Source organism: Montipora capricornis, chromosome 10, assembly GCF_036669925.1.
Source record: "Montipora capricornis isolate CH-2021 chromosome 10, ASM3666992v2, whole genome shotgun sequence".
NCBI lineage: Eukaryota > Metazoa > Cnidaria > Anthozoa > Scleractinia > Acroporidae > Montipora > Montipora capricornis.
Genome location: NC_090892.1, coordinates 56,568,709 through 56,587,023, shown reverse-complemented (window position 1 = coordinate 56,587,023; position 18,315 = coordinate 56,568,709). Strand labels below are relative to the sequence as shown.

Sequence of the window (18,315 nt, the reverse complement as noted above, 5' to 3'; positions counted from 1 at the left end):
CGTAGCAGACGAAGATAACCGACAAAGGGCTATTGGTTATATAATTTATGTTGCTGTGATCTGTGCGTGAAAGCTCTAGATTTTGTTCTGGTCTCAACTCCTTACGAACTGCAGTCTCAAAATTAGAAAAAAAGAGGACCTTTGCCGGTAAATTATAGACTGCTGCAGAGATTTGCAAGGATATAGTGCCGGCCATTTTAAAACTACTTCTTCTTGTGTTATGCGACAAATTTTCCGATCATTTATGCAGCAAGTAAAACAAGCTTTTTCGCATTTTGCTAGCAAAGCCATAAAAAAAGCAAAAACAAAAGCAAAAAACCAAAAACAACACTGAAAATGGTAGGGAGAAAATAGTGGGGTTAATAGTCCTTGTTTTGCGTTGTTTGTACATTTATTCTGCATTTTATCTTCCATTGATTGCATAACCACTATTCAGCTAAAATATTTATCAGTCATTCGGTGAAAATTCATTACTTCAAACTAAAAAAATTACATGAACTCAAATGTGCTACATCTAAATTTTCAAAAAAGCAATATCTCCTCTGAACCAAAGGAGTTAATTAATATAATAATACATTTATCTTTGACGGTCGGTCTAACATCATTCGCATTTTCCTCAATTCAAAAGAATTCACTTTCTTTTAATTTCTACGATCTTTTCTTCGATCTTAAATCCCTTTCTAATCCCAAATGCCCTTTCAACAATCGACAACAGTATCCGTCTTTAAAACGATATATTTGGAGTTTGCTATGTTTTGAGATTCAAATAACTGACATGGTTACTTCCGATCGATTTTTGTTCCTATTTATTTTACAACCGTGAATGTGGTGGATTTTGATGTTTTTCGAACACATGTTTGCCAAATACCGGAATATTATTAAACATGAAAGGTAATTTTCCATTTTTTTGTCTTAATGAACAAGTGTGTGCCTTTCAGGTTCATGGAATTCTCAGTTGATATTGCAACCATTAATTTCGTTTTACGGTTCTATAGACAATTATAGAAGCTCACAAACTCAGGAAAACACCGAGTTGGTCGTCGTTTTGTCCTCATCGAGAGAGAAAGGGTAAACGGCAAATGCAATCTTCTCTTGTACGCGGAGGGGATCGATTATCGATTCTTCTCCGGCTGGATAGATCTGGATTTCTGAGTTCAGAAACGTTCAAGCAGGGAAGTTTTTACACATCTAAGCACTGCACATGGTAATTTTTAGTGTCATTATTATCCCAGAACTCCTGATTCATGACTCTGTAGCGGATTGCAAAGCTCATAAATCGATGAACTTCAAAGTCACAAGGAACGGTTATACGGAAAGTGAACTTATCGGTTTTGCCGTCAGAGAGAGAAGACATGTAATCGGCCCAACTGTCTCGATAGGAGTCCCAGTTATCAAATGTGAATCGAATAGTCACTTCCTTTGTGTATGATAAGTTTGTTACCCGAATAAGTCCAGTTACAACAAAGTTCTCGCAAGCAATGCTTTCAAGACACACATTCTGGTCAAAGACGCGCCGCATGAAACCGTCCGTTTTAGACGGGTTAACAAAGCACGGTAGTAAACGTTTAGTCCGCTGCCTAAGGAGGATGTTGCCATTGATATCGCAGTGATTCCTCTGTAATCTGTTGACGACGCCGGCCAAACCGGTCAGGTTGTCTTCACTACTACATGGAGTTATTGTTTTGACAAACTCGAGTTTGAGGCCCACGAGGTCTGCAAAGCACACTTTTTTGGAGCCTGGAGTCGGGCTGGCTTGCATGGAGCTTGTTTGCTGTGCATCTGCTCTCATGCCTGTTTGGTTTTCAAGTTGATGATCAAAGTACAAACGCGCAGTCGCGATCCAGTGTCACCGTCTTTTGAAGTGTGTCACCTCGCGTGACGAACGTCGGCGGTCACGGTGCGTTTATGTACGCGAGTGAACTTGGTGAAACGCAGCAAAGAAATCAGTTCGATTTTCGGTTTTCCGGAATGACCACGCGTCGAGGGCAGAAACTGTCTTAACCACCGAGAAGAGTCACTTTTAGCAATGCTCATAAAAGCCTTGCGTTACAATTGTTAACAACAGTACTTACAAACATCGCAAAGTCTTTCACCTCTCTGCAGTTTCTGTCTTGGCAGTCCGGGCCAAATATTTCCTGCGACGCGCTTAAAAATTACCGTGCGCTAACGAGGTATATCTGGGCACCAATAACCGATGTCGAGTTCGTTTATATAGTTGTTTTGACAAATGCGATGGGGTCAAGCCACATGTCACGACAACTCGTGGCAAGGACCACGAACTTCAAAACAAAACTTTTTATACTAGTATTCAGCAAGGAATGATAATTTAAAGTGCCTTTACAGCAAATCTCAGACTTCGCTGAGATAAAGGTTGTTTTCCTGCGAAAAAACTGCTCCCATGATTCTCTGCATGTAGATTCTTTGCTGTCAAATCACCTGGTCAACAAAACGGTCTGGCGGACGAAGCATGCAAATTTAGACCGGAAAACGTCACAAAGACAAAATTTATCATGACGTCATTGATAAGGGATGTATAAAATTCGTGACAGATTACATGCATTGCGGATTACAATTAATATTTTCGTTCCAGTATGCTTCTTTTTGGAAAAATGCATTTTTTTACGTTTCCGTTGACCACGCTTGCAGAAAATTGCTTGGTACACTGGCCACCAGGAAAAAGACAATAATCTAATTAACTATGAGTTATATTTTTAGTTCACCGCGAAATTTCTTTCATTATATTTGTTTCCTTTGGGAAATAGTGTACAATTTATGGCTTTTTGGATTGCTATCTGAATGATTATATGAATATTCAAATTACCGTTTGTTGAAGAATGCATGTTCCTTCGCACGTTTTTTTATGAAAATCATGTTTTATTTTGATTGGTCAATCAAACTGAGACGCACACAATGCAGCGGGTGCTAAGTTACGAGCTATCGTTTTGCGTTTGATATGATAGGTCCCCATATGTGATGCGAAACGAGAGCAATGTGTGCAATTTCTTTCGAATCACAGGCATGAATCCTCTAATTTAGCCCCGGGGGCTAAATTATTCACCGCTGAGAGAAATTGGATTGCGCAATAATTGTTTGCGCCGGTTTCGTAGCAGGGCGTCGCCAAAAATCGAAAATCCCAGGGCTTTTCAAATGGTTTTCTTAAAACCCGTGGAAATTGAAGCGATTGCCACGCAGCTTAGGAGAGAATATTGATCGACTTATTGAAACCGGCGACTTCGTTAATATATGGGGATTCAGCAGCCAAGCCGCCTTTGTTTTAGGTCTCAATCAACGTTGAATGGAGACAATGTTATCGACCTTTTTTGTTTTCACTCTATCAGAACACAAACATCCTCTCATTGTTTGCCTTCGTCTGTGATTCCGCATCCCGTCTCCGTTGAAACGTCAATTTTTGGCATACTTAGAGTCTTCTATATACCACGGGCGTTTTTACCAATTTGTTCCGGTCACGACACTTAATCACTACATTCCAAGCCAAATTTCATTTTCATATGACGTCACGGAAGCGCGGGAGTTTGTGACCCTAATTTAATTCAGAGTAATGCCATAGTACTGATCATGGAAAACAGCAGGAACCTCTGTAGTGAAAATTTGAGGATACACGAAACTATGGTTTCCATGGTATCGTGGATTTTTGTGAACAAATCTTACGCAAAAGCGATAGCCTGTGTACAGCTTGTCCCAATCCTCAGAAAAACTCTTTCACGATTTTTCCTGAGGAGGAGGAGAGGGATAAAACGACCTTTTGAAAGGTCACGCATAGTTACGTGACCAAATGAGAAATATGCAAAAAAATTCGCAAAAACCCTTGGTGAAGTACGGCGCGTTTTACCCAAATTACAAATTTTGAGCAATTTTAAAATTTTAATGCTGAACTGGATGCTTCTCACGTGATGCCAGCAGACATACCACTGGTCGTAAAGTAAAGCATGAATATTCCAACGTTGTCTGGTGTTTTGGCAAACAAGAACTTAAATTGCGAAACAACTTATAAATCGTGTGTTCGTGGATAATTTCTTTGTTGAAATTAGGGAGAAGTATTTTCAAGTGAAACTGAATGAAAGTGCGGCCATGCTACGTCGGACAAGAGTAAAACGCAAAGACAAGACGCAAGAGAGTTAATTTTCTAGTGTCCTAAAGGAACAACCCCAATATTTTATTGTAGCAATGACATTTTCACTTTGGTCCCTGAAACTTATCGAATTCTTCTAATTTTACACTTGATTGAGGAAGAAGCACAAATTCACTAAAGTGCAAACCCAAAAGTCTTTCAAAAGTCTTATAATTACAAATTTACTAAGCATCGATAACAATTTCCAGAGTAGATTTAATACAGTTTCAAATTTTAATATCAAAACAAAGATATTCCGGTCGCATAATTATCTTACCTTACATGTGGCCAAAAACATTGGTCTTGATAGTAACTTAACAGGAAATACTTCTTGTTTAAGAGATCATTCAAAAATATTTTGAAAATAAAATCGCCCGACTAGATCGATCATTTCAGTTTTACATCGGTGAAGACATGGGACCTAGTCAAATCATCTAGCATAGTCGAAGTAAAATGTTGGGGCATTACAAATTCTTAGACTCTGCTTCGATTTCCTTGCAAAAAAATACATTACTTTGCAAACTTTCTCGAGGAAAATCGAATCCTTAATCACCAGCCAGACGTTTGGCAAGCTCCGTGGTCTAGTTCCATGCCAACCTTGTGGCTCCGTCGAGCATATTATTTATCCACTATAGCCTGAAGAAAACATTCTGCACAATAATTTCGATGAAAATTGTTGTCCCAATACTCCTTACCCGCCACACGATAGCGTATAGCGAACTCAAGTTTTTTCCCGATTTCCACATCTGGAGGGATAGAAATCCTGAACTGAAACCTGTCCGTTTCTTCATCTGATGATTTCGGGACGTAATCCGCCCACACATCTCGATAACTTTTCCAACCATCGACAGTATATCTGGCGGTGACTTCTTTGGCGAAGGCAATGTTTTTTACTTTCACAGTTCCTGTCATCGAAAAGCCGTAAAAAACAGCGTTTTCTAAACAAACATTTCGCTCCATCACGCGCTCCGCATATCTCTCCTCCGTGACTGGTTGCGTAAAACAACATCGAAACCGCTTAAAATGTAATGGCAATGCAATTTGGTTTAGGCTGTCAGACGATTTACAGCCCGAGAGGTCTTCTTCGCTATTTGCTGGCGTGATTAACTTAACAGAAACGAGGTCCTGACCATTGAAATCAGCGAAATGAACATGGCGCTTGGGCGATAAACTATCTGGAGACGAAGTCTGCGCTAAATTGCCACTTTCTTCCTTCATTCCCATTACTTTGTCATTTTCGTCAGCGCAGAGACACAAAGAGTTGTTGTTACAATCAAGGTTGGTTTTTAACATGGACTGTACGTTAAACTAATGAACTTTTTCCATACAGCCCTTCAGCCAAAGCATTGTTTACGGAGGATGCCATTCGTGACTCGTCGCATGTTCGTTCAGCCGGCGAGAATGACGTCATGATGTCCAAAGAAAAAGAATAGAAGCAGAGTCAGGAATCTGGGATCGTAGGGATCATGCACTGTAAAAAAATACAAACTGTCAGGAGATACAAACAGTTCCTTCTTAAGAATCCTGACCAGCTGTTATTTTTTACTCCTTTACTGTAATAGAGTTAAATTAATGGGTTTGCGCTTTCTTTTTCTTTCTCAAGCGAAGGGAACAAATCTCTTTTTGAGGTGCACTTTTTAATAAAGCTCGTAAAAACTATATCGAAAGGTATGTTTGTAAAACTTCCCGTACTCTGCAGCCAATTATTACAAGTGCAGGTAAGGCCATCATAGTTTTCATGGTTCAATCACATGGTCGACAACTATTATTAAACTTCATGAAGGGCGTATGGAAGTAAGCAACCGGAATCCGGAATCCGGGGCCATCTCTTCAGATTACAGAAGCCAAAAAAATAAGATTAAATAAATAAAGAATGGAGGCTGGTCAAAAATATATTTCAGTGAAAAGAGCTACAACAATCAATAAAATTCGAATATCACTTTTACTGCTGTTTCCGCAAAGCTGCTTCGAGTTACAGCTGATGGACTTCACTTTCGTCACACGAGTTAACGAAAGTGTCTTTCAAAAATGTGAAATTCCTTCAAGCCTGGGATACAGTTAAGTTCTTGCTGTCTTTTTTCGTTTCAATTCAGAGTTTTCACGCAAAATGCTGTGATTCCGTGGTCATCGTGTACAATGATAAATGCGAACTGGAGGCATTTGTTCCAATATTCTGCGATGATCGAAAATTAGATCGCTCTCAATGTCATCTGGTTGTGACGCTGGGAAAAGGAGTGCTTCGTTGAAGGATTGACATGACATTTAAATCATTGATAGCGCGGATATTTCTACATCTACATCTACATGTTCCAGCACTCGGCGAAGTCCCTTTGACTTGTGACAGTTCGGACTGTTTCTGCTTCATCAGGTAGGGACGTTTTCATTGGTTAAGAAAACAATTATGCCCAGCCAAAAACATAAACATGGCGCGAAGGCTCGTGGGAAGCTGGAAAATCGAAGTCCTTTAGGACATCGGAAATTGAAGTATTCAATGAATTCAGTCAGGGATAAGGCTATAGTTAAGATACAAACAAAGCTTCTACTTCCTACAGTGCTGCTGTAACTTCATGCAGACGAAGTGACGTAAGGAGAGTCATCGATTGAATCTTTTTTTTTTATAATACGCCTATAACACTTTTCAAAATGCCTGATTTCTGCATGTTCCAATGTAACATTAAATGTAGCAATACAATATGTAGTTAGTATTGTCACCAAGCATCAAGACAAATACAGACACACTTGAATGCTGATAGTATTCAAAAACATGGAGTGACCTAGAGCCGTCTCCAACCATCCACTGCTACATTCAGAAATCTTTTGAGGGAGTCAGAAGTGTTAAATTTGTCCTCAATTACTTTATTACATTCCTGTCTGATTGATTTCTGTTTTCTTGTGTGCAACCCAGAAATGTTTTGTGCTGTGAAGGATTAAGGTCAGCAATAACAATAATTTGTTTTTCCTTTAGAGTGTCTCAAAAACTGTGCACTAAAGGCTTATATATAACCAGTACCTTTCCAGATAGTATGCCAGAGTAACTGCAGAATAGCCGGCCACTATTGTGTTCTTGTGGCTGCATCCTTTGAAGAATGAAGCATATGACAATACACGCCATTCATATGCAAGTAAGTGGAGAGGTATTCTGCAGTTTAGCTATGATTCCTTCAAATGGCAAACTCTTAATGACACAAGATGATAAGGGGATTGAGTTTTTTTATTGGAGTGAGTTGGGGGAATAATAATTGGGCAATTCCCAATTGGAAGAAGTCTTGCAAAAAATAAAAACCAAAACTACAAGAAAGACTGTGGAAGCACTGTAAGTATAAACATTTGCAGAGAAAGGAAAATATATTATTGTAGCTTGTGATAAGAAAAAAGTATTCAAACTGATTCTCAAAAATCAAACGAAGAAGAAAATTGCTCAACCTCACTTCAAAAATTAATTCTCCTTGCCCAAGTGTTGGTGGTTTTTTTTTAAATCAGATTAGGGTTTGTGTCTAACCTTGATGCATAAGTGGCAGGAAATAGAAATTGATACAATAAGATTATCTTTATTTTTCACTGAGCTGTCAAGTATCCTTTCAAATTAAATTATAAAACCTTACAAGCGATAGTCTGTGCACATAAATCTAGCAAGTGGGTTTTTCCTCACTTTCGTCGTAAGTTGTAACCCATAAGAAAAAGTAAAAAGAGTGAAATGAAATTGGAAGTCAAATATATACTCTCCCGTTATTTTTGTTTTGATGACCTGATTTTGCCCTTTGAAGTGTCATTAATTCTATTTTCTGGGATTTGGCTGTATAGAGATAATTCTCAGTCCCTGGATGCATGCGGTATGTATACAGCCTATCAACAACAACAATAACAACGATGATACTACTACTACTACTACTACTACTACTACTACTACTACTTCTAATAATAATAATAATAATAATAATAATAATAATAATAATAATAATAATAATAATCACCAACAGCTTTACTATCTGATAAAAGTTATGCAAACCCTCTACTGCGTCTCGGGTTTGCATAACTGTCTCGAATTCTTCCAACTCCCCCTCATGTTTAGATGCAAAGAGTGTTCTATTGCTTAATCAAGTATTTGTTTGTACCCTTATAAACTTATTAATAATTCATGATGGGAAAACAAAAAAAATGTTTTATTAACCAACATCTGTATTTCTGATACAGATTTCTCTTTATTTACATAAACGTTTTTTCGATTTTCCCTGTTAAAATGTCTTGAATTACCAAAAATACCTAGTGTACATTAACACTTCTTAAATGCTGACATTGAATAACTCATATACAATACTCGCATCAGATCTGTGTTAGCTTAGCCTCAAATTTGTACAAGTGTTACAGAGTTGCCGATCATATTGTATATATTACATGTATCAGAGTGTTTCTTGTATGTACTCCTGATGTTTCATTCGTGTGTATGATTACTGACACTCCTTACACTCTGAAATTTGAGTGCTTAGCAGTCAGTTGGCAGCAGTGTTACTAGGTCAGTGGTGTGTTATGCGAGACTACACCAAAATAATAAAATTATTGTGGATTTGCATGCACACAACCACACACAGAGCACAAGTGCTCAAGAGAGGACAAGCCACGTTAGCCTTTTGTCTGGTAGGTCTCTTGTTGTTCGAAAATTCTGATTCCTCAAATGAGTTTTCATTCATACAGAAGTAGAACTATTATTAACATTTTTTAAAACATTTGGAATTGGATGTAGATGCAGTGAAATTGAACTGGACCAGATATTTTTCCCATGTCATATTTCTTCCAATTCCAAATCAAGTAATCTCTATTACAAGCTACTGATATAAGATTTACTCAAAGTTGTGTCACCAGAATCATCTACAAAAATATCTCATCACATTTGCACTTTTATTTATGAAACATAATTATATTTACAAGTCAGATAATGCATATTACTGTCTACAGAACAAAAGAGACCTCCATGGATGCACATTTTGTTGCTTCCAGATTGTGTCCACAAACTAGACATATCCCCTGCTATATTTCACAGGTGATGACAAGTGCATGATTGATCATTAAATGTTTGTTGACCACAAAATTGTTAACAATATATTAAAGTATTTTGCTAGCCATAATTAACATGTCAAATGATATTGGGTTTCAGATACGTATCACAAGATTTACATTATTATTTCATTCTGCTATGACTAAGAGCAACTCTTAAAATCATAAAAGCAATTTTCACCAGTTTGGTTATTAAGATCATGACACCTATTCAAGTGTAGCAATCTCTGATTTCTGCTAAGTTGCTTTTGGTCCCAAGAATCTAATGCCTTCTTGAACAGATACTCTGAGTAATCCTTGCTTTTCTATCATGTGATCAGTAGTACGGAAAGAATGAGACACTAATTATATGAAATTAAAGCTTCTTACAGTCAAGAATAACATGGGTGACCAGTTGTTTTGAAATTTGAACTGAGTATTCAAATCTGCTTGCAAGTTTTAACTTTTGGCTCTCAAAATTTTCAATTCCTGGGGATATTTCCTAGATATGTCAAATGTCGAAAATAGTTTGCTATGAACTTTCATTTGATTGTAAACTAAACGGTGTTTGAAAAGTGTAAACTATTTCAAGCGTTTGATGAGTTATTGTTCAGCTATTGTGCATTTTTCGTAGCAACTTTCAGAATAATCTTCAAGATTCCATTCAAATCCCGGAAGCTCCAAGAGGAATTTGAATGTTCATTTAGTCTTGTGGATACTGGTCACGCGTGACATAACTGGACTGTAAAATGGGCTCTGGTAATCAACAATGTAGGCTACGCAAGACTTTGTTGGCCTATAAGGTGCTTGATGTCATGCAATGTAAAAAATGTCTTGAGAATCTTGAAGAAACTCTCCAATAAGATGCTAAAACATGTTTTCTTTATTTTATGCATCATGGTCTAGTCTCTTTTGCAGCCCCTCAGCGTTGCGTGACTTTGGCCTGAGCGCCTGTGAAGGTCATGATCTCAGATCATGCAAATGTGAGGGTTACTGCTTCACCAGCCTTTCACCAAAGTGAAATAACACATGTTAGTTCTGTCATTACGTTGTTGTAAACCATAAAAAAATTCAGAGAAGAAATAAAACCCTTAAGATCATTACCTATATCAAAAGCCTGTCATGCTGTTAATTCATCTCTGAGTGACCTGGGGGCCGTTTCTCGAAAGTCCCGAAACTTTACAGGCCATTTTTGGGTGTCACAATTTCCTTTGTATCTCAAGAATGGAGAGGATTTAATTCATCAAACTTCACAGTTATTTTTCTTTTTGTTACCTTGAAAACATGTTAAAAGACCGGCTTTCCAAAACAAGCAGTTGGCAATTTCACAAATGGCTTTTTGGGCCCGAAAAGTTTTCGGGACTTTCAAGAAACGGGCCCCTGGTTATGTAAGTTAATATTTGGGAAGAATCTGCCAAAATTATTGAAAACCACAATACACATGACTGATGAAAAGCATCAACAATAAAGACAAAATATCTCACTAATTAGCCCTTAACTGTCACCAAGTTGTTGTGACATAGGTCTTTCCTTCTCGTGCTGTTTAAGCCACTCAAGGACACAGGACACTGACAAAGTAACAATCTGGCTCCAGTTGTTCAAACAATGGATAGTGCTATCCAAAGGATAAATCAATATCCAGTGGATAAGTAATAGCAAAACCGATTGTGCTGTCCCCTGGATAGTGAGTGGTGGATAGCGCTATCCATCTGGGGCATGAAAGGGACAAGCAATCCACCCACTAATCTGCACAATTTAAGCAACGGTCTCACAGACACCCGAAGAAAAATTAAGGTTTTCCTTGAAGCCACCTGAATTTTTCGGGTATCTATGAGAGACAATAATGATAATATTTTATTGTCTCTCGTGGACACCTGAAAAAGTTCTGGTGCTTTATTGCTTAAACTGTCCAGATACAAAGTGTGGAGATCACTTTTCCCTTACATCTACAACTCGCACCTCAAAACAACAATGGGAATTCACTGAAAAGAAGGTGTCTGGTGGATATTCACCAAGCCGCTGTCCACTCTTTTAGTATATACTAAAATTACATTAAATACAAGTTTATTCCCTACAAAGTAACAATCTACTTGTATTATGACCCTCTGGATAAAACAACACTCTGGCATACTTTTCTACAAATGATTCGAAATCGTCCTCCCAAAAATTTATCAAAATTATTATTACTCAACTGTTCTTGGGGTATAATTGAACAAGGCAACAACATTCAGGTTCACAGTTCAGTGACCAGGTGGCTGCCATGGGTTAGGATTTTTTCAAATAGTCTGTCTGCCATTGGTAGTCTAGAAATGGTTATTTCACCTAATTTCAAGCCAATTTGATGATGTTTTCGATTGTTTATCTTCCACTAAGTAACTCAAACATGCAAACGCAAATGTAGCGCTGATCTTAAACTATTTAATATTGGCTGATAGGGGTCAATCGGGAATGACTTTAAAAAGACAGTACGGCTACTAGACATTGAGTTGCCGATTTCACCAAGTGCTTCCAACCACAAAGTTTAGGGTACGTAACTGGTGCTTCTGACACCGCACTACAGTAATCACGTGCCCCATTTCAATGGTGAAAAGATAACCCCTCAACCTCATGGGTAGAGGCTTGATTGCACATACGCTTACGTTCGATATTAGTTAGTTTTATAATTTTCACTTTTACCGTCGATCAGATGAAGACAAGTTAGAACAGCAACCAGAACTGATTACATTGACACCACGTGCAGTCGAAGCATCATCAAAACGTTTCTTCTGTGATTCATTGAACAGTTCTGTCGTCGTATTTTACAATATCATTGATGTCACAGACCGCATATGGGTTTTGCTTTGCTTTTCTCAAGACGCTTTTCACGTCATGAAATGATTGTTTCTAAACAAGTCGGCCATCCTTCTTATTCCATCAGCTGGTGCTTCTCGACATTCGATGCGATAATTCTGTCCGCTGTTATTGTCCCAAAATTCTGTTTCTTCGCCTTCGAAGCGAACAGCAAACTCCAACACACCACCCGAAGCGAGGAAATATTCAGGTAACGTGAGTGCAAACGAAAATCTATCTGTTGCTCCATCATTCGAATCGGGCACGTAAACTCCGTCCAGATCTGTGCTCGAAAGCCAATGATCAAGTGTGTATCGCAAAACTACCTTTTTGTGGAAACAAATGTTTTTCACCTTTATCGTTCCCCAGACAGAATTTTGCGAAGCCACGGCGTTCTCCAAACAAACGTTTTGCGATTCAAGTTTATCTCGAAAGTTGTCCGAGGCAACGGGTTGAGTGAATAGGACGTGCAATGTCTTTTTCGCTCTCTGAAGTTCTCTCTTCGTCATCTGCAACGCTACGTGGATGTTGTATTCATCATCACTGTAAACAGAAACAAGAGGCTTCCCACATCCATCTGCAAACTGGACGCTCTTTTTCCGAGGCGGAAGAGATCTGCTGTGCTTGCGAAGTATTGAATGGCAGCCATTTCCACCACCATTGCCGTCAAGTTCATCATCATCTGAAAATGGAGGAAATACAGAATTTGCCCTTCGTATTCGTGACAAGTCGTCCATATTCACGCTGAGATTTCCTTTGTTCGGACATGAAATCCACTGCGTCTTCGGCCACCTCGGCAAGCTCCAAAATTGGAGGAGCTCAAGTTGTAACTTCACAACAAAAATTTGCAAGTGATCACGAACGCACTGACCACGGGTCGCGGACTGGTGAAGAGATATTAAAGATCTGATTGGTTCGTGTGATATTCTTTCATTTTCGTTAAGTATATTCGTTAAATAGTCGTTACCTTACGAACACAGCAATATGACTTTTATTTTTCTGTTTGCTGACTGATAGAAATAAGTTTCTTTGTAACTACTATATTGAAAACATTCAAGGTGACATTCATGCGGAATCATGACAACTGACATGGAAACCAGACGCGATATTTGTGTTCGTCAGTGCCCTCGTTATTCAATGCCCTTGTACTTGTTATAAGTAAATATATCTTAACATTAACAAAAGAGAGACTATTTTTGGAATAAAACGACGACGAAAATCTTGTGTTTACGAAACGTGTGCAACATCAGGCGAGCACGTGAACAGCTGAGCATGTGAAGAACTGAACAGCTGTTTCTTTTGCCGGAAGAAAAGTTGTACGGGGCTACAGATTAGGGAGCTTACGAAACGAGGACGACGACGGCTACGAGGACTTTATTTAAAAATACGAGTTCGCGTTATTCGTATCACTACGAAACTATTTCATGTCGTTTCGCGTTAAAAATGTATAGTAACTATCGAAGAATTAAACTTGTATGAGTGGGTTGGAAGCGTAGAGAGAGAACTGAAAATTCATCGTCATGTGCTAACGTCCTCCACAAAATCTTGAATTTGGTCATTTCACGTCGTCATTTGGGAGATGACGGCAAAGAAATGTACCAAAATGTAAAACGCACGTGCAGAGCGTGCAGAGCCATTGTTTTTGCTCACTAAACCTATTGTTTTGTAGCGTCGTCGTTGCCGTCGGCGTCGTCGTTTCGTAAGCTCTCTATTGTAGCCTGCGAAGCCGCGTGGAGAATGCGGAGGCCCCCCCAATCTCCGTGCGGCTTCGCCGCTGGTAAATTTGCCTCTCGGGCCAATAATACCACCAGCAGGCGTAGGCTAGGACGGGGCTCGCAGCACAAATCTTCACGGCTACCCTGGGGAAATTATATGAGCAGGATGTGGCTCGTGAGAAACAAAAGGTTAGCTGTTCGTATTTTGAACAATTTTTTTTTTGAAACAAAAATATTAACAATTGTAAGTTTACGACATTCCTATTAGCATAATATTTACATCCCGTATCAGAGTTGGTATTTGTCGTCGAGCATTCATTACTAGTGTATCGGATCGTCTACTTTTCCCGGTTTTGTAGGTCTGTGAGTTCGAAGAACGCCCATATTCGGTCGCTCACTTAAAAAAGTGTCATTTTAATAAAGGGGCTATGTCACGTTATTTTAGAGTTTTTTATCGTTAGTATAGGTAATCATATGATTTCGAGTGCAATTTGGAATAAATAAGCACAGTAAAATTTTTCCGAGACGACCAAAATTGCACGAGCCCGTAGGGCGAGTGCAATTTGTAGTCTTTGAAAGTGCTTATTTATTCCAAATTGCACGAGAAAAATCACGTGATTACTTAATGATATACATGAAAAATTCGAGATGGTTAAGCAGAAGAAACGCACGCGTATCACGCAATCAGGGAAAAAATTGCGCCATCCAGGGCGCGCGCTTGATTTGAAAACAAAAGATTTGATTGGTTCTGACCAAACGCAATTGTTTATTAGTCAATCATAATCCAGAATTTCGATGTGTAATTTGCACTGGTATTGCACTTTTTGCACTGTTACAATTGAACTGCACTGCTCTCAGCCAATCAGAATCGTGTAATTTTTTCATGTATATAATTAGATCAAAAACAAGGAGATCCTGAGCAAAAACGACCTTTATCCAGGACAATTTCCCATAAACTTAAACAACGTCGGGCCGACTACTTTTTGGGCATTTGGCTGTCATGAGAGTACATCATTTTGCGTGAAAAAGCCCCTTTAAAGCTAGTGACTAAATGACGTCAATTTTCCCTAGATCAACACTCTGGAAGTCCAATCAGTTTTGAACGCGAGTCATAATGGCGGATCTTGAAATCCAAGAAAACAGCCTTTGGATTAAAAATCAAAGCACGAAATTTTGCCAGTCAGGTCTTAAGGGAAGACACTTCCAAAATCTTAAGAAAAAAAAGGAAGTGATTTTTCTTATCATAGTACCACTCATTCTTGTCACCAGAGCCTTGGATGTTCTGCAGCAGAACATGCGCCGTAGGGTTCTTATTGCCAAAAATTGGCTATTTTAACCTTACGGCGCAGGCTCACTCCTCGTGCTAACATGAATGCACCAATCAGAGACGCTTTTCATTGTTCTTTACGTAAACCAATGAGAAGACACTTTGTTTCAGGGTTCGCCAGAGCTCTTCTCTCCCTCAGTCATGCGCAAAAGAGTGAGATGCACGGAATATCTTTACCTGCTTTTGCGGACGAATGAAAGAATGACTTGAAGACGTCGGGTGAACGTTTTAGAGGTTTTCGTACTATAACTAGAATAAAGTCGATGAACCGCACATTTTGACGGACACGTTTGCTGTAGAATCGCTTGAATCGTGTAAGAAATGATGTAGAAGAGATGAAAGCCATCGAAGGTGGTAACTTAATGGAATATTGCCTTGTGTTATTTGTTGATTTCCGTTAACGGTGTCCTAATAAGTACTTCAGTGCTAGAAAACTAGGCACTCAAATAAAGTTTCTTTCCTTTCCTTTCCTTTCCTTTTTGGCGCGTGATTTGTCCTCTCTGCAACAGTTACGTGGCATAAAGGAGACTAAAACGTACGAGACTTGTACTTATTAACTCGACTTCAAATTCGAGAATCACTGTTCAGTCTCTGCCTCCGAGCTATTCATATGTTAATGTACATAGCGCTTTACAATTATGTATCGGTCAAATTGAATCTTCAACATCTCCCAGGGCGTTTGATAATCAAATTTCTCACAGGGGTGAGGAATTTAATTAATTCAATCTTATGCAATCACCTATAAAAATGGACCTATCACGGGGCATTTGAACGGGTTTTTAGCCCGGAAGGGGAGAATTTGATCAATGATTTTCAAAAATGTCAAATGCCCGGAGGTTGGATTTTGAAGCTTCGATTTGACCGATACATTACGGGTAACGTCTTTGATATCTTCAAATATACAAACGCTTCTTGTTTGGGTCGTCAAAATGACCGCTAATCACGTGACTGAAACTAAGGTCTTGCCAGATTCATGTCAGTTTCTTGTTTATTTAAAAATCGTTTCATATTGCTTGGAATGTACCTATAAATAAATGTACATTACTTTACAATATTTACAAAACCAAAGGCAATTATGACCTTCGAGACAACAACATAAATAACTGTATGGCAATTTGCGCTGATGAGTTCTTCAAACCCCATTGTTAAGTGGTGACCTTGCCGACCACACGCAAAGTGCTTAAATCCAACTTTCAGAATCCAACAGGAAAGATCGCATTATGACTGATATATCTCTCCAACATAGCTGCGCAGTTCGCGAAATAGGCCAGTTTCGTATTGTAACGGTTGCACTGGATCTAGCATGAAATGGAGGCTAATGCGGGCAAATTAATTTGTATGTGAAAGGATTTGCCCGCAGTAGCCTTCATTTCATGCTAGATCCAGTCCAGCCGTGAGAATTCGAAAATGGTCTATTACGTGCGGATGCGCTCCATGCGGGCAGCGATGCAAATAATACTCGTCACCATTCTTCTAGCAGCTCCGTCGCCTTCCCCCCAAAACACAACCGTGCGTGATTAAATCCCGCAACGCAAACGCAGGGTACGATAAGTGCGTTAAAATGCTTCACTGTGAAAGATATGCCAGAATGAGTTCAGATTTCATTCAGCTTTTGCGCACTCAAATGCGTTTCTTTTGAAAAACCGCTTCACAATGAAAGGTTTATTGGGTTTTTTGCTCTGAAATGAATTTCTTGTTTAAAACCCTGAAGTTTCGCATGCATAATGAAAAAAATAATAATAATAAAATAAGAAAAGGCGAGTCCTTAAAAAGAAATGCATTTTCTGCCAATGTTTGTGTGCCTTTTCCTTTTTTAGTACGTACCAATGACTAATTAATTAAATGACAAAAATAAGGGAATGCATGGTACAAAGAAACATTGAACTCAATTAGTGTCTGAGACCTTAAATGCTTTATGAACTTTATCACCGCACGCCCGTGGTCGCATAATTGATTGAAAATATTGGGGAGGAGAGTAGCAAGGACGTTGGATTCTGCATTAAGACAAAAGGTGGCGAAACCCTAACAGATACAAAGTGTGCGGTGTGTGTGGGTGAGGTTGGGGAAGCGGCGAGGGGCGAACTGTAAAGCGAAACATGGAATCAATTCCGAAAGTGATTATGGGTCACCGTGTTCTGCTATTCTGCTGAGAGGAACCAGAGTGTCGTCATCAAAGTTCCCGCCTTGGTCATCTTCAATTGCTCTTCTTTCTAGGTGATGTTTAAACACCCTCGAGCGTGGTCGTTCTTTCCGCAGCGAAGCTTGTGTGAAGTCGCACCGAGACGGAAACATGCACGAAGAAGATTCATGGTTTAGTAATGTTCTGAAGATCGGAAAGGATTGTGGGACGATACCGAGCCTCTAACTCCTGCATAAATGATAGCTGTTCAGCGACTTTGAAATCATGGATTGGATTTTCCTAAAGAAAAGATGTTTAAAATACGATAAAAAAATAACAAACAAACAAACATACGGGGTAGAAAATAAGTCAGTCAGTGAGTTAATCAGCGACAAAGTTATTAAGTGAGTGAGTGAGTGAGTGAGTGAGTGAGTGAATCAATCAGTCACTCAATCATGGAGTGAGACAGTGAGTAAGTCATTAAATCAGCAAGTCAGTCAGTCCCTTAGTCAGCTTAAAGCTCTTAAAGATTGAAGAATCGATTGGCCATGCTTTGCATTTTGGAGCCGTAGTGCGTGAGACAGGCGACTAGTCTGCGCTCCCAGGGCTTTTGTTACAGAGCGCGCATACGAGCAGCGAACCGCAGGAGAAACATTTGAGATTCAGGTACTCAATTCTGAGTCTGGTATAAAATGTATGCATGACTCAGCGAACTACAGTCTTTAAAGTGAGAGAGAAGCTTGCCGCATAAGTAGAGTCCTTTCGAGGCCTCGCTCTTCTAAATATAAATTTTCCTATTCGTGTGCCAACAGCTAACTAAACTTGATCACGAGTCAGCGCTCACCTTGAGAAAGATAAGAAGCTGTTGTTGTTGAGTCTTGCGTAAGATGTCCTGTTGCAAATGTCGCAAAACTGCTATGCAAAAGTAAACCTTTCAAGAAAGACAAAAGAAAGGAAACCTCAGCTGAAATACAGAGGACAGACAATTGTTGACAATAACTCGACGACTTACTTGATAAACTATAAACATGGGAGCAGCAAAGGTTGACGTGAAAAGTGTACGCGAAGTAAGTCAATGAAAGATGTTGTACGAAAAAAACACTGGAATAGATGAGCCTCCTTATGGCTTTACGGAAGAGAGATGCCTAAAAATTTGAAATTTACAGTA

The 18,315-nt window shown here is 39.1% G+C and overlaps 4 protein-coding genes across 5 annotated transcripts in view; all 4 read right to left on the bottom strand.

Moving 5' to 3' along the window:
• Window positions 1-369: 369 nt before the first annotated feature.
• Window positions 370-2,729, bottom strand: LOC138020070 (protein phosphatase 1 regulatory subunit 3C-like). Its single transcript, XM_068867069.1, has one exon. The coding sequence runs from the start codon at window positions 1,787-1,789 to the stop codon at window positions 1,181-1,183; it is 609 nt and encodes a 202-aa protein (XP_068723170.1). The 5' UTR covers window positions 1,790-2,729; the 3' UTR covers window positions 370-1,180.
• A 1,407-nt stretch (window positions 2,730-4,136) lies between these two features.
• On the bottom strand, window positions 4,137-5,529 carry LOC138021909 (protein phosphatase 1 regulatory subunit 3C-like). The gene has a single exon (XM_068868934.1). It carries the CDS (start codon window positions 5,420-5,422, stop codon window positions 4,748-4,750), a length of 675 nt encoding a protein of 224 aa, XP_068725035.1. The 5' UTR covers window positions 5,423-5,529; the 3' UTR covers window positions 4,137-4,747.
• A 4,488-nt stretch (window positions 5,530-10,017) lies between these two features.
• On the bottom strand, window positions 10,018-12,916 carry LOC138021910 (protein phosphatase 1 regulatory subunit 3B-B-like). Its single transcript, XM_068868935.1, has one exon. It carries the CDS (start codon window positions 12,721-12,723, stop codon window positions 12,019-12,021), a length of 705 nt encoding a protein of 234 aa, XP_068725036.1. The 5' UTR covers window positions 12,724-12,916; the 3' UTR covers window positions 10,018-12,018.
• Window positions 12,917-16,636: 3,720 nt separating this feature from the next.
• LOC138021908 (protein broad-minded-like) overlaps window positions 16,637-18,315 on the bottom strand; it is a 37,649-nt gene continuing 35,970 nt past the window's right edge. The window contains exons 36-37 of one of the 2 annotated variants that reach the window (XM_068868932.1): window positions 17,992-18,078; window positions 16,637-17,447 (exon numbers count right to left, since the gene is read on the bottom strand). In XM_068868932.1, coding sequence (XP_068725033.1) covers window positions 17,334-17,447; window positions 17,992-18,078 — 201 coding nt within the window. In that variant the 3' untranslated portion in view covers window positions 16,637-17,333. The remainder of the gene's footprint in view (window positions 17,448-17,991; window positions 18,079-18,315) is intronic. The other variant, XM_068868933.1, reaches the window with a different exon arrangement.

What these genes read in the sequence shown, in the direction of transcription:
- LOC138020070 (XM_068867069.1), bottom strand. Translation starts at nt 1,789, where the DNA reads ATGAGAGCAGATGCACAGCAAACAAGCTCCATGCAAGCCAGCCCGACT.
- LOC138021909 (XM_068868934.1), bottom strand. Translation starts at nt 5,422, where the DNA reads ATGTTAAAAACCAACCTTGATTGTAACAACAACTCTTTGTGTCTCTGC.
- LOC138021910 (XM_068868935.1), bottom strand. Translation starts at nt 12,723, where the DNA reads ATGGACGACTTGTCACGAATACGAAGGGCAAATTCTGTATTTCCTCCA.